Raw genomic sequence first — 13,686 nt, 5'->3', positions numbered from 1 at the left:
CATACACCGCACACTGCATCAACTCGGTCTGCATGGTCATCATCCCAGAAGGAAGCTGACGCACAAGAAAGCCAGCAAACAGTTTGCTGAAGACAAGCAGTCCAAGAACATGGATTACTGGAATGCCCTGTGGTCTGACGAGACCAAGATAAACTTGTTTGGCTCAGATGGTGTCCAGCATGTGTGGCGGCGCCCTGGTGAGAAGTACCAAGACAACTGTATCTTGCCTACAGTCAAGCATGGTGGTAGTAGCATCATGGTCTTGGGCTGCATGAGTGTTGCTGGCACTGGGGAGCTGCGGTTCATTAAGGGAAACATGAATTCCAACATGTACTGTGACATTCTGAAACAGAGCATGATCCCCTCCCTTCGAAAACTGGGCCTCATGGCAGTTTTCCAACAGGATAACGACCCCAAACACAACCTCCAAGATGACAACTGCCTTGCTGAGGAAGCTGAAGGTAAAGGTGATGGACTAAACCCAATTGAGCACCTGTGGCGCATCCTCAAGTGGAAGGTGGAGGAGTTCAAGGTGTCTAAAATCCACCAGCTCCGTGATGTCATCATGGAGGAGTGGAAGAGGATTCCAGTAGCAACCTGTGCAGCTCTGGTGAATTCCATGCCCAGGAGGGTTAAGGCAGTGCTGGATAATAATGGTGGTCACACAAAATATTGACACTTTGGGCACAATTTGGACATGTTCACTGTGGGGTGTACTCACTTATGTTGCCAGCCATTTAGACATTAATGGCTGTGTGTTGAGTTATTTTCAGAAGACAGTAAATCTACACTGCTATACAAGTTGTACACTGACTACTCTAACTTATATCCAAGTTTTATTTCTATAGTGTTGTCCCATGAAAAGATATAATAAAATATTTGCAGAAATGTGAGGGGTGTACTCACTTTTGTGATACACTGTAAATAGGGCTAGTTCGACTGCACCCGTTTTATCTTATTCCCCAGCTGCAGACGCTGACTCTAAACGAGGAGGGAGGTACCCAACACACGCCCCATTCCCCCCCCCCCCCCCCCCCCCCCCAAGTGACCACGTTGGTGGAGATCTGGTCCCACTGTGGTTTACAAGATGTAGCATAAAGTCTCCAGATGTCTTTGTGTACCTGTTAAAATTTATTATTTATTAAATTATGATTCATTCATTTAATTATTTATTAATTTATTTTTAAATGTAATGTTTTTCATTTATTTTTGTATTTGTATTTTTTTTTACTTTATTATTATTATTGTTATTTTACGATCTGGTCCCACTGTGGTTTACAAGATGTAGCGTAAAGCCTCCACATAAGGGCGTCTTTATGTGCCTGTTAAAATTTATTTATTTAATCATTTATTACAGTATTTGTTAATTTAATTTACTTCTTAATTTATTTTTTATTTTATTTTAATATTATTATTTAATGTTTTTTATTTTTGATTTATTTGATTTATTTTTTTATTATTATTATTATTTATGTAACATTTTTCATTTTTTACTTTATTAATGTTATATTTTAATTATTTCTCCTAAAAAAATTTTCATTTTTTATTTATTTATTTGATTTAGTAATTTTTTATTTTTATTTATTTTTTTACTTTATTATTATTGTTATTTTTTAATTATTCTCTTTTTTTATTTTTTTTATTTAATGTTTTTCATTTTTTTTTTTATTCATTTATTATTTATTTTATTATTATTATTTATGTGGCAATTTTTACTTGATTATTATTGTTATTTATTGATTTGTATTTTTATTTTTTCATTTTTATTTATTTTTTTATATTTATTTAATTTTTTTTATTTTTTATAATTTATTTTAATATTGTTCTTAAAATTTTTCTTTTTTTCTTAATTATTGTTATTATTTTATTGTTAACAGTTTAAAATTTTTTTTATTTTATTTATTTATTTGTATTTTATTTTTTTAATATTTATGTTACATTTTAAATTTTTACTTTATTATTATTATTGTTATTTCTTATTATTTATTTATTTTTAATTATTTATTTTTATTGCTATAACAGACTTTAGTCATAATGATAAATTATTATTATTATGATCATTATTATTATTCTTTAATATTTACCTTGTATGTGCAGTACCTCGGTCAGCCAGTAGAGGCCGCACTTGCAGAAGTATTGAAGTTACCTTAGCCTGGTGATTTCTGTAACACACACACACACACACACACTCTGATTGAACCCGGTTTGCTTGCGTCACAGGGACGATGGCAGCATCTTCGACGGCTTGTTGGAGGAGGATGAGCGAGACAAGGCCAAACGGTAGGACACGTGCTTCCTCCCCTCCAGTGCATTGTGAAATGAAACCTTCACTTCTCACGCGGGTTTTTTCCCATGATGCCGCCTCAGGGTTTCGCGGAACAAGTCGGAGAAGAAGAGGAGGGAGCAGTTCAACGTCCTGATCGGGGAACTGGGCACCCTGCTGCCCGCCAGCGCCCGCAGGGCGGACAAGTCCAGCGTCCTGCAGAAGTGCATCGACCACCTGCGCAGGCACGAAGGTGAGCCGATCCCTGAGATTCTGGGAGTGTCTGTGGGAATTTGTGCTCAGGTGCCGATGCTCGCTGACCCCACCCTGTTTTCAGAACTGGCCGAGCAGTCGGAGTCCAGCGAGATCCGGCGGGACTGGAAACCTCCGTTCCTCAGCAACGAGGAGTTCACACAGCTCATGCTGGAGGTGAGAATCTCAGGTGTGTGTGTGTGTGTGTGTGCGCTATACCCTGGCGTAACCGTGTTTTTACTGGTGTTCAGGCCCTGGACGGCTTCTTCCTCGTCATCCTCACGGACGGAAACATCGTCTACGTGTCCGAAAGCGTCGCCTCCCTGCTCGGCCACCTACCGGTAATTACGGGCGCCTCCCAAACTGAGACGTTTCCAGTTCCTCTGGAACAGTAGAGAGTATGGAGGGTCTGTTGAGCGCTCGAGTCACATCCAAAATCCCAACAACACTGCTGCACCTGATGCACTCATGTTTGAACAAGCAGGCTATGTACATACAACCAACTTGTCACAGTGGGTCATGTTCTTTTTCTGCAGTGCAGGGGTTTGGAAAGTGGAGTTAAACCGAGGTGCGATGGCCCCTGGGGGTCCGCAACGTGACATTTTGGGGAATTCAAGTGTATTTTCTTTTTTATTATCATTAACATTTATTTTATGTGTTTCATTTTTTGTTTTATTATTATTTATTTAACGTTCTTTGTTAAATCAAGATGCTGGGGGTCCTGTGACGTGTCATTTCAGGAAACGGAAATTTGATTTAAAAATGTTTACTTATTTACTTTACTTATTTTATGGTCATTATGTATTTAATTTTTTTCTTTTTTTTTCTTTATTTAATTTATTTGTTTTAATTTTGTATTGTATTTTAATATTTAACTTTTTAGTTTTTTATTTAATTTTTTTATTGTATTTATATAGTCTTTTTTATTTGATTTCACCTTATTTATTTTGTTCATTTTATCTTATTCATTTCTTTATTTTATTATATATTTATTTTATCTTATGTAATTTATTTTATCTTATTTCTTATCTTAAATATTTTATTTTTATTTTTATATTTATTTAATCTTATTTATTTAATCTTATCTATTTAATCTTATTTATTTTATTTATTTAATCTTAGTTATCTTATTTTATTTTATCGTATCTTTTATTTTATTTTATCTTATTTAATTTACTTTAATTTATGTATTTGATCTTATTTATCTTATTTTTTATTTTATTTTATCTTATTTAATTTATTGTATTTATTTATTTAATCTTATTTTATTGATCTTATTTATCTTAATTATTTTATTAATGAATCTTATTTTATTTTCTTACTTCATCTTATTTATTTTATTTATTTAATCTAATTTTATTTTCTTATTTTATCTTAATTGTTTTATTTATTTTTATTTTATCTTATTTTATTTTATCTTATTTAATTTACTTTATTTTATGTATTTGATCTTATTTATCTTATTTAATTTATTGTATTTAATCTTATTTATTTGATCTTATTTATCTTAATTATTTTATTTATTTAATCTTATTTTATTTTCTTACTTCATCTTAATTATTTTATTTATTTAATCTCATTTTATTTTCTTACTTCATCTTAATTATTTTATCTATTTAATCTCATTTTATTTTTTTATTTTATCTGAATTATTTTATTAATTTAATTTAATTTGTCACACATTCTAAAACAAGGATTTAAATGAGAGCGATTTCTGTGTGATCCTGTCAGCACAGTACAACAGCCTGTTTCAGGAAGCTCCTCCCCAGACTTTGAAGTATGTCTGTGGGAATTTGTGCCGCTTTTGAACCGAGCTTTTCTTCACGTCTGTAGTCGGACTTGGTGGATCAGAACCTGCTGAGCTTCCTGCCGGTGGGCGAGCACGCCGACGTGTACAAAGCCTTATCCTCACACCCGGAGGGCGAGAACCTGAGTCCAGAATACCTCAGAAGTAAGCGGTGTTTAAATCGACCCCCCCCCCCAGACCCCCCAGCGTGTACCTGAGATCGTCTCTCTCCTCTGTTCTTTATGCTCTGTTCCAGCGAAGGGTCAGCTGGAGTTCTGCTGCCACCTTCTCAGGGGCTCGGTGGACCCCAAGGAGCCGCCCGTGTACGAGTACGTCCGGTTCATCGGTCACTTCAAGTCGCTCAGCAACAGTGAGGAATCATTAATCAGCTCCCGTTCTGCGCCGTCGCTGTCGTTTCGTATATTTACTTTCACGTGTGAACAAACCAATGGGACAAATTATGGCCAAAAGTATGTGGACACCTGACAGGTTAATAATTAAGGCCCTACCTAATTCACAGAGTTCAAAATTTAAAGTTTGTGTTTAGCGATTTAACGTTTTTCATTTTTTATTACTTTTTAATTATATTTATTAGATTTATTGTTAATATTTTTTTTTTTTTTTTTTTTTTTTTTTATTATTTAAATTTACTTTTTTTTACTTTTTCGGCACTTAGCAGACGCCGTTATCCAAAGCGACTTGCATTACAGTATACAGTGTACAGTCTGATCAATTGAGGGTTAAGGGCCTTGCTCAAGGGCCCAACAGCAGCAACCTAGCAGTAGTGGGGCTTGAACCAGCAACCTTCGGATTACTAGTCCCATACCTTAACCACTAAGCTACGGTTTGCCCGTATTTAAATTTAATATTATTATTATTATTTAGTGTATATTTATTTAATTTTATTGTAGTTTTATTATTTAACTTTTTTTATTCTTATTATTAATGTACCGTTTTTTCATGTTTTTATTTTTATTTTTCGTATTTTATTGAATTTTTATTTTAATATGATTATTTATTTAAAGTTTATTTCATTTATTTAAATTTTATTTATTTTATTTTTTAATTGTATTTTTATTTTGTATTTATTTTGTTATTGTTTATTTAACCTTTTTTATTTTGTATTTATTTTGTTATTGTTTATTTAACCTTTTTAATTTTGTATTTATTTTATTCAATTCAATTTATTTTATTTATGTTATTTTATTATGATTATTTATTTAAAGTTTGACATGTTTTATTTCATGTTTTATTTTTTATTTATTATAATTATTTTATTATTATTATTAGTTTATATTTTTATAGCCAATTCGGATCAGAGGAACTCCAGAGGTTTTGGAACGGGAGCTCAAGTCCACATTCTTTCGTCCCCTGTCTGTTTTGTTCCCGGTTTTTGAACGCTTGCAGTAACAGGTCGACTCTTTTATTCTCTCTTTCTGCTTCGTAGTGCCTCGTATAACCCGGAACGGTCTAGAAGAGGTACTTCAGAGGTCCCTGCGCCCGGCCTTCGACGACCACGTGTGCTTCGTAGCTACCGTGAGGCTAGCCGTGCCTCAGTTCATCAGGGTAAGCTGCTTGATTTGATACAGGGACTACAGCGAACCACAGCGAGAGCCATCATCTCCGTATCTGTTTACATTTACGGCATTTAGCAGACGTGACATGCGCAACTCAAGGACTAGAGGCCTTGCGACCTGGCAGGGGTGGGGCTTGAACCAGCGACCTTTCGATTACTAGTCCAGTACCTTAACCACCGATCATGAAATCTGCTCTCCACCGAACAATCCGGCACTGAACACGTGTTTACTCTGTATGGATCTGCAGGAGCTGTGCGTCGTGGTGGAGGAGCCGAGCGACGAGTTCACGTCTAGACACAGTCTGGAGTGGAAGTTTCTCCTCCTGGATCACAGGTTCACTCAGACTCTCCCTGTCCTCCGATGATTGCTTTTAGTGTTTAATTAAAACTGCAGCGTTTAATTGAATTCTCTTGGTCAGAGCTCCGCCCATCATCGGCTACCTTCCCTTCGAGGTCCTGGGAACGTCCGGCTACGACTACTACCACGCGGACGACCTGGAGTCACTGGCTAAATGCCATGAGCATCGTGAGTGCACGTGTGGCTGATATTAGTGTAGTGTCGTCGGTGATTGATAGAGCTGCTAGATCAGCTCAAATACACTGTGGATTAGGAAAATATGTCATGAAAACCTTTGTGGATTTTACGTCTAAACTTTACTTTTCTATGTTTTTTATTCAAATTTTTATTATCATTATTTGTTTAACGTTTTCATTTTTATTTTTTTTAATTATAATTTATTTATTGTAGTTATTTATTTTTTATTTCTATATTATTATAATTAATGAACTTTCATTTTTTTACTTTTACTTTTTTTACTTAATTTTATTGTTATTTATTAAATTTTTCATATATATTATTTATTTGTTTTTTATTATTATTATTAATCATGCATTTATTTATTCTTTTAATTTATATATTATTTAATTTATTGTGTTATTATTTATTTAGAGTTTTCATTTTTAGTTTTTATTTTGAAATTTTTGTAATTTTAATTGAGTACTTGTATTTATTTTTAATTTTTAACTTTATTGTTTATTTTGTTATTATTAATTTACTGTTTTTAATTTTTTTAATTTTTATTTTTAATTTTTTTTAATTGAATTTATTTTTGTTTTTCATTTTTTAATTTTATTTTAATTTGAAGTTTTATTTCATTATTATTTTTTAACATATTTCAGTTTTAAATTGATTTTATTCATTTTGTTATTTATTTGATTTTTTTATTTTTATTATTTATTTATTGTTTTACATTAATTATTATTATTCATTAATTAATTTGTTTATTATTTATGTTATATTTGATAAAGTTTTTATATTATTTTAATTTGCACTACAAGGTGGTTCTAGTATAACCCAGCATTTTATTGGGGAAATAAAAGTCAAAATTGCATTTATTTATTTTGTTTTTTTTATGATTTTTTATTTTAGGATGTCGTATTATTATTATTATTATTATTATTATTATTATTAGTTTATTTAGTGTATTTGTTTATTATTATTTTTCCTTTTATTTAATTTATTTTGTAGTTAATATTATTTATTTAAATTTTATTTGTTATTTATTGATTTTCTTTTTTATTATTTATCAATTTATTTATTATTAATTTTAATTTATATATTTATATAATTTTAATTTGCACTATGAGGCGGTCCTAATCTAACTGAGCATCTTTAGAGTTTATATAGTAAGAAATGAACTGTACATAGAGAAATTATGGGGGGCGTAATACTTTACTGGCTCGTTCATCTGAGGCGCAGCACAGACTTTAATTCGTAATATTATTAAATATAATTAATGTCATATTTTGGACAATTGAGCCACTTTTGCACCAAAGTCTTCTCAGATACGTCTCTACAAGCTTCGCTCACCTGGATTGAGGCGCTTTATCCCATTCTTCATACCTTTGATTGCCCATTGAAGAAATTAAACCTGCTGGTTCTGCTTCTGTGCAGTGATGCAGTTTGGGAAGGGCAAGTCGTGCTGCTATCGCTTCCTCACCAAGGGTCAGCAGTGGATCTGGCTCCGGACTCACTACTACATCACCTACCACCAGTGGAACTCGCGGCCCGAGTTCATCGTCTGCACCCACACGGTGCTCAGGTGAGCTTCACGTACGCTGTTCCAAGCTAAGCCAGCTTTAAGATCGCGCCCGTCTCCCACGTGATGTAGCTTTTTGTTCACCGTACCAGCCGCTAGATGCACAAACCAGCGCACTGTAGTGCCGGTCCCAAGCCCGGATAAAAAGGAACAGGAAGTTTTGTGCCAAATCAATAATGCGGACCACGATCCGCCGAGAGCCGACCCCGCGACCGAACGGGACAAAGGCCGAGGAACAAGAAAAAGATTTGTGCGTCCTTGTAAATTGTGGCTTTTGTGCGTCCTTGTGCACTTCTATTATTTTTTTTTATTTTTCATTTTTATTTTGTTCATTTTGTTATTTAATTTTTTTATTTTCTACATTTGTTATTTATTGTTTTCTGTTTTTACTATTAGTACTTATTCATTTATTTTATATTTGTTTTTCCATTTTTTAATTACATATTTATTTATTTTGCATTTGCATTTTTTTGTTTTCATTTTTAAATTTTAATAATTTTTATTTAGTTATTGTATTTAATTATTATTTGTTTATTTAATTTTTGTGTTATTATTTATTTTGCATTTTCATTTTTTATTCATTTTTATTTAGTTATTGTATTTAATTATTTTTTATTTTTTAATTGTATTTTTATTGTTTATTTTATTATTATTATTATTATTATTATTATTAATTTACTGGTTTTTTTTTTTGTCATTTAATTTTTTTTTATTTTATTCTTTTATTTTTATTTTTTGTATTATTATTGTACATTTTATTTATTTTATGGTACTTTTTATGTTATTTGTTGTTTTGCATTTTTTATTATTAATAATTAATTAATAATTTGGCTTTTATTCATTTAATTTAATTTTTTTTGGTATTATTATTATTATTGTTTAAAGTTTTTTCATTATTTATTTTATGGTACTTTTTATGTTATTTGTTGTTTTGCATTTTTTATTATTAATTAATAATTTGGCTTTTATTCATTTAGTTTAATTTTATTCATCTGGAGCGAATTAAAGTTTACGACAACAGGTGTTATTTTGTCCATTGTGCGTCCTTGTGCTCTTCTACGTTCGTTTCTTTGATCGGAGCTTTTGTTGTGGTCAGGTACGCGGAGGTGCGGGCGGCGCAGAGGAAGGAACTGGGCGTCGACTCGTCTCCTGAGCCTCCGGTGGACGAGGTGAGGCGCGGCCGAGAAACCCGGACCGATGTGTCCAGACTTGGGGATTTACATGGTTCACATCTGTTTTGTCTTCGCAGTCCGGGGACTCGGGTCCGAAGTCTCCTCCGAACGCCTCCAGCCTGAAGGGGGCGCTGGAGCGTCTGGACGACGGCCGCCGCACGCCGTCCGTCTCCTCGCGCGGTTCCCGCGGGTCCTCGCTCACGTCTGCACGCGAGCTTCGAAATCGTAGGTCTTACCGGCCGCTCTCATTCGGCAGTCCGGCAGAGGGGGCGCGGAGGCGCGGAGGATCGCATGATGCGATCAGATCCTCACCTGTGTCTCCTCTTTGTCTCAGCCACGCCCACCAAACCGCAGGCGGACGCGAGCTCTCCGGCCCGGCCTGCTCCCGCCGACCCCGGATCACGGCGGCGTCCCTCCGACGGGGCCCAGGTGAGACCCTGAGGGTTCAAGCAAGGGGAATACATGCTCGCACACACACGATCACCTATCTGAGCGAATACATGCTAACACACACACGATCACTTATCTGAGCAAAGGTATTCACACCCCCAAATACATGCTCAAATTTCTTTACATGGAAAAAATGCTAATGCTAATCTGTCGTGATGTTTTTGGCTTCCCACAGCAGAGCACAGATCCTCAGAGTCCGATCCAAAAGCCTGCTCCCGCTCAAGTCCCTCGACAGCAGCCGACTCAAGCCGGCGCCCAGGTGAGAACCACGGCACGTATGTAAACCCCTCGCAGCTTGGTGGCTCGGCTTTTACGGCTCGCCGCTGATCTCACGGCTCAATCCGACTCCCTGTGACGCTCTTGCAGCTCGACGTCATGCAGCATCTGAAGGAGCAGCTGGAACAGAGGACGCAGATGATCGAGGCCAACATCAAGAAGCAGCGGGAGGAACTCAGGCAGATCCACCAGCAGCTCCAGAGGGTGCAGGACCAAGGGCTTGAGGTACAGACGGACTCCAGTCAGTACTTGTATACCTACAGAGTTCGTAGTCATTTAGACGAGCGTTCTTTCTGCTTCCTTCCAGATGTTCCGGCAGCAGTCGAGCGCCGGGGGCAAAGCGCAGCCGCCCCAGGGGAGCCAAGCGTCCTCGTCGGCGAGCGGGACCTCCCACATCCTGGTATTCACACCCCTAAATACATGCTCACACACACACAATCACCTATCTCAGCTAAAAGTATTCACACCCCTAAATACATGCTCACTCACACAATCACCTATCTGAGCAAAAGTATTTACACCCCTAAATACATGCTCGCACACACACAATCACCTATCTCAGCAAAAGTATTCACACCCCTAAATACATGCTCACACACACAATCACCTATCTGAGCAAAAGTATTCACACTCCTAAATACATGCTCGCACACACACAATCACCTATCTGAGCAAAAGTATTTACACCCCTAAATACATGCTCGCACACACACAATCACCTATCTGAGCGAATACATGCTCACACACACACACAATCACCTATCTAAGCATAAGTATTTACACCCCTAAATACATGCTCGCACACACACAATCACCTATCTGAGCAAAAGTATTCACACCCCTAAATACATGCTTGCACACACACAATCACCTATCTGAGCGAATACATGCTCACACACAATCACCTATCTGAGCATAAGTATTTACACCCCTAAATACATGCTCGCACACACACAATCACCTATCTGAGCAAAAGAATTCACACCCCCACAAATACATGCTCGCACACATACCCACAAATACATGGGGGGGGGGGGGGTTGTTAGTTGTTAGTCATCCATCATGAGACAGCAAAACAACGTCTTTTAGTCAGCAGCATCAGACTCAGGAGACGAGACGCCATTAATGTCAATTAGTCTAAGTTAAATAACCTTCTCCCCCATCTCATCTGATCCCACGCTCCTCTGCTCCTCGGAGAACCCATTAGTGATGACATCATCGCACTCGTCTCCGCCCGTCCCCTTCCGCAGCGCATCGTTATGCTAATGGAAACCGGGGTGAACCGGCGTTTAAGCGGCCGCCTTTTAATAACGTGGCCGTTCTCGCCCTGTCGGCTTTTCGAACCCGGCTCTGGGGTGGGGCTCTGACCCCGGTACCCTCTTTGTTTCTGTGTGTCTGTAGGGGCCGGTGTACAACACGGTGATGGTCAGTCACGCCGGCGCCAGCGTGGTGCAGATACCCAGCACCATGGTGAACAACGTGAGGCAAGTCCACTGTTCCTTTCACTACATGTCCAAAAGTATTGGGACACTCCTTCTAAATATGAATTGAATTAGTGAGTTTGGGGAAGGCCCTTTCTAAAAAATCAACATCAGCGCACAGTATTACTTGACTGAACAGGCACTTGTTCAGGCGTCCGAATATTTTTGGCTTTTACTTTCTGAGCCACCCGAGCTTCATTTCTTTGTTTTTTTGGACGTTTTTCTCTTCAGGTTTCCCGGCGGGCAGCAGCTGGTGACCAAGCTGGTGACCGCTCCCATGGCCTGCAGCACCGTCGTGGTCCCCTCTACGGTGCTGGTGGGGCCGGTGGTGACCGCCTACAACCCGTACGTGAGGCGGCAGGGTCGGACGCAGGACCAGGGAGCGCAGGGACAGCAGCAGGGGGCGGCGCAGAGTCAAGCGCAGGAACAGACGCGACAGTAACGCAAGAAAGTATGTTAGAAGGTCTGTCCACTTTCTTAATGGCCCAGGAACTCCTCAAGCTTGGCGCCCCCTAGCGGGCACAATTGGCCATCAAGTCTGCTCCGGACTATTAAGAGGGCGGGGTCTGGTGCTGTGTAAGGACCCTGGTTAGCAGCCCGATGCTCCTGTACAGAAGTGGACGTCAGCGAGTGACTCTCCATGTGCTAGACTGGCGTCATGTGCGAATCCCGCCCATATACGGGCGAATAAAATGGGGTCGGTGGACTGAACCCTCCTTGGAGAATAAACCCTCCTTGGGCACCATCAGGGTCCCTAGCAGCAGAAATAGACTTACCGTTTGATTCAGTTCACTTTGAAGCCCAACCCTCAGCAAATCAACCCCAAAACATCATGGAGCCTCATCTACGTTTCACAGTAGGCACAATAAGCTTAAATTTGTCGCCCCCGTAAACGGTCAGCGTGACGTATCGAAACGTTTAGAAAGGCGAGCCGTGGGAGTGCAGTCCGACTGGCAAAAGCAGGGCGTGGCACGGGCTCAACCACAGCGACCGCCGCAGTTTATGTGGGCACAGCTTTTTGACAATGGGCTCTGCAAATGGACAAATCAACCCCAAAACATCATGGAGCCTCATTTACGTTTGTTATGGACGTTAGTTAATGAAGGGATATTATATTTTATAGGGAAAATATCCAAATTTTAACGCCACACTGTATGGTCAAAAGTATTGGGACGCCCGGTCTCTAAAGCAAATGCTATTAAAATAGAGCGCACATGACTTTGTGCCCATTTAGTCTTACTAATGAGCCAGTGCCCACAATGGGTGTCCCAATACTTTTGTCCATATAGTGTACTGTTTTTGTGTTTGTTTTGCTTTTTTATTGTCTTCTACAGCACTTACCGTGGACTCAACACGCTAAACCGCCGTGACTTCTTGTATTGTAATCTCGGTGCTAATTAAGCACTAACGACCATATAGAGCGAGTAAACGTTTGCCCAATTCAGGAACGGGCACGTTCAAGCGCTCCGGTGCATACCGATGGTGCGTACCAGGCGATGACCAATCAGATACTCGTTACCATTTCAGTTAGAAATTCCAAACTGTTCCGATAGTCCTCAGACTTCGGCAAAGCAACCCCAAAACATTATGGAGCCTCATTTACGTTTCACAGTAGGCTTCATTTTTCGCTCCTGTGAACAGCGTGACGGATTAAAACGCTTACAAACAGCAGCAGGGTCAAAAGCTCGCTCCAAAATGTTCCGATAGTCTTCAGACTATAGCAAATCAACCCCAAAACATTATGGAGCCTCATCTACGTTTCATGGTAGGCACAGTGAGCTTCATTTTTCACCCCCGTAAATGGTCAGCGTGACGTATCAAAACGCTTCGAAACGACATTGGGACCAAAGGCTCGCTCCCAAATGCTCTGACAGTCTTTAAAATTTAATAAAGCAACCCCAAAACATTATGGAGCCTCACCTAGAGTACCAGTCAAAAGTTTGGACACACTTTCTCATTCCTGTGGTTTTTCTTGATTTTTTCTTTATTTTCTACATTGTAGATTAATACTAAAGACGTCCAAACTATGAAGGAACACATATGGAATTATGTAGTAAACAAAAAAGTGTTAAACAAACCAGAATATGTTTTATATTTTAGATTCTTCAAAGTAGCCATCTTTTGCTTTAATGACAGATTTGCACACTCTTTGAAATTTTCTCAACCAGCTTTATTAGGTTTCCACCTGGAATGGTTTTCAATGAATGTTTGTGCCTTGTCTAGAGTGAATTTTTGGAATTTGTTGCTTTTTTAATGTGTTTGAGACCATCAGTTGTGTTGTGCAGAGGTAGAGTTGGTAAAATATAAAACATATTCTGGTTTGTTTAACAC

General features: G+C 38.0%; 1 protein-coding gene across 3 annotated transcripts in view; it reads left to right on the top strand.

Annotated features, from left to right (window-relative positions):
• Nucleotides 1–13,686, top strand: part of clockb (clock circadian regulator b) — a 14,954-nt gene extending 1,268 nt beyond the window's left edge. For 2 of the 3 annotated variants that reach the window (XM_063008486.1, XM_063008485.1), the window contains exons 3-20: nucleotides 2,221–2,280; nucleotides 2,368–2,516; nucleotides 2,601–2,692; nucleotides 2,767–2,856; nucleotides 4,349–4,466; nucleotides 4,558–4,671; nucleotides 5,749–5,867; nucleotides 6,126–6,211; nucleotides 6,297–6,403; nucleotides 7,832–7,979; nucleotides 9,073–9,145; nucleotides 9,226–9,373; nucleotides 9,483–9,577; nucleotides 9,774–9,857; nucleotides 9,965–10,099; nucleotides 10,182–10,274; nucleotides 11,276–11,358; nucleotides 11,587–13,686. In XM_063008486.1, the coding sequence (XP_062864556.1) occupies nucleotides 2,221–2,280; nucleotides 2,368–2,516; nucleotides 2,601–2,692; nucleotides 2,767–2,856; nucleotides 4,349–4,466; nucleotides 4,558–4,671; nucleotides 5,749–5,867; nucleotides 6,126–6,211; nucleotides 6,297–6,403; nucleotides 7,832–7,979; nucleotides 9,073–9,145; nucleotides 9,226–9,373; nucleotides 9,483–9,577; nucleotides 9,774–9,857; nucleotides 9,965–10,099; nucleotides 10,182–10,274; nucleotides 11,276–11,358; nucleotides 11,587–11,797 (2,005 nt within the window). In that variant the 3' untranslated portion in view covers nucleotides 11,798–13,686. The remainder of the gene's footprint in view (nucleotides 1–2,220; nucleotides 2,281–2,367; nucleotides 2,517–2,600; nucleotides 2,693–2,766; nucleotides 2,857–4,348; nucleotides 4,467–4,557; nucleotides 4,672–5,748; nucleotides 5,868–6,125; nucleotides 6,212–6,296; nucleotides 6,404–7,831; nucleotides 7,980–9,072; nucleotides 9,146–9,225; nucleotides 9,374–9,482; nucleotides 9,578–9,773; nucleotides 9,858–9,964; nucleotides 10,100–10,181; nucleotides 10,275–11,275; nucleotides 11,359–11,586) is intronic. The other variant, XM_063008487.1, reaches the window with a different exon arrangement.

This window comes from Trichomycterus rosablanca, chromosome 14 (genome assembly GCF_030014385.1).
Source record: "Trichomycterus rosablanca isolate fTriRos1 chromosome 14, fTriRos1.hap1, whole genome shotgun sequence".
Classification (NCBI taxonomy): domain Eukaryota; kingdom Metazoa; phylum Chordata; class Actinopteri; order Siluriformes; family Trichomycteridae; genus Trichomycterus; species Trichomycterus rosablanca.
This window is presented reverse-complemented; position numbering and strand designations above follow the sequence as displayed.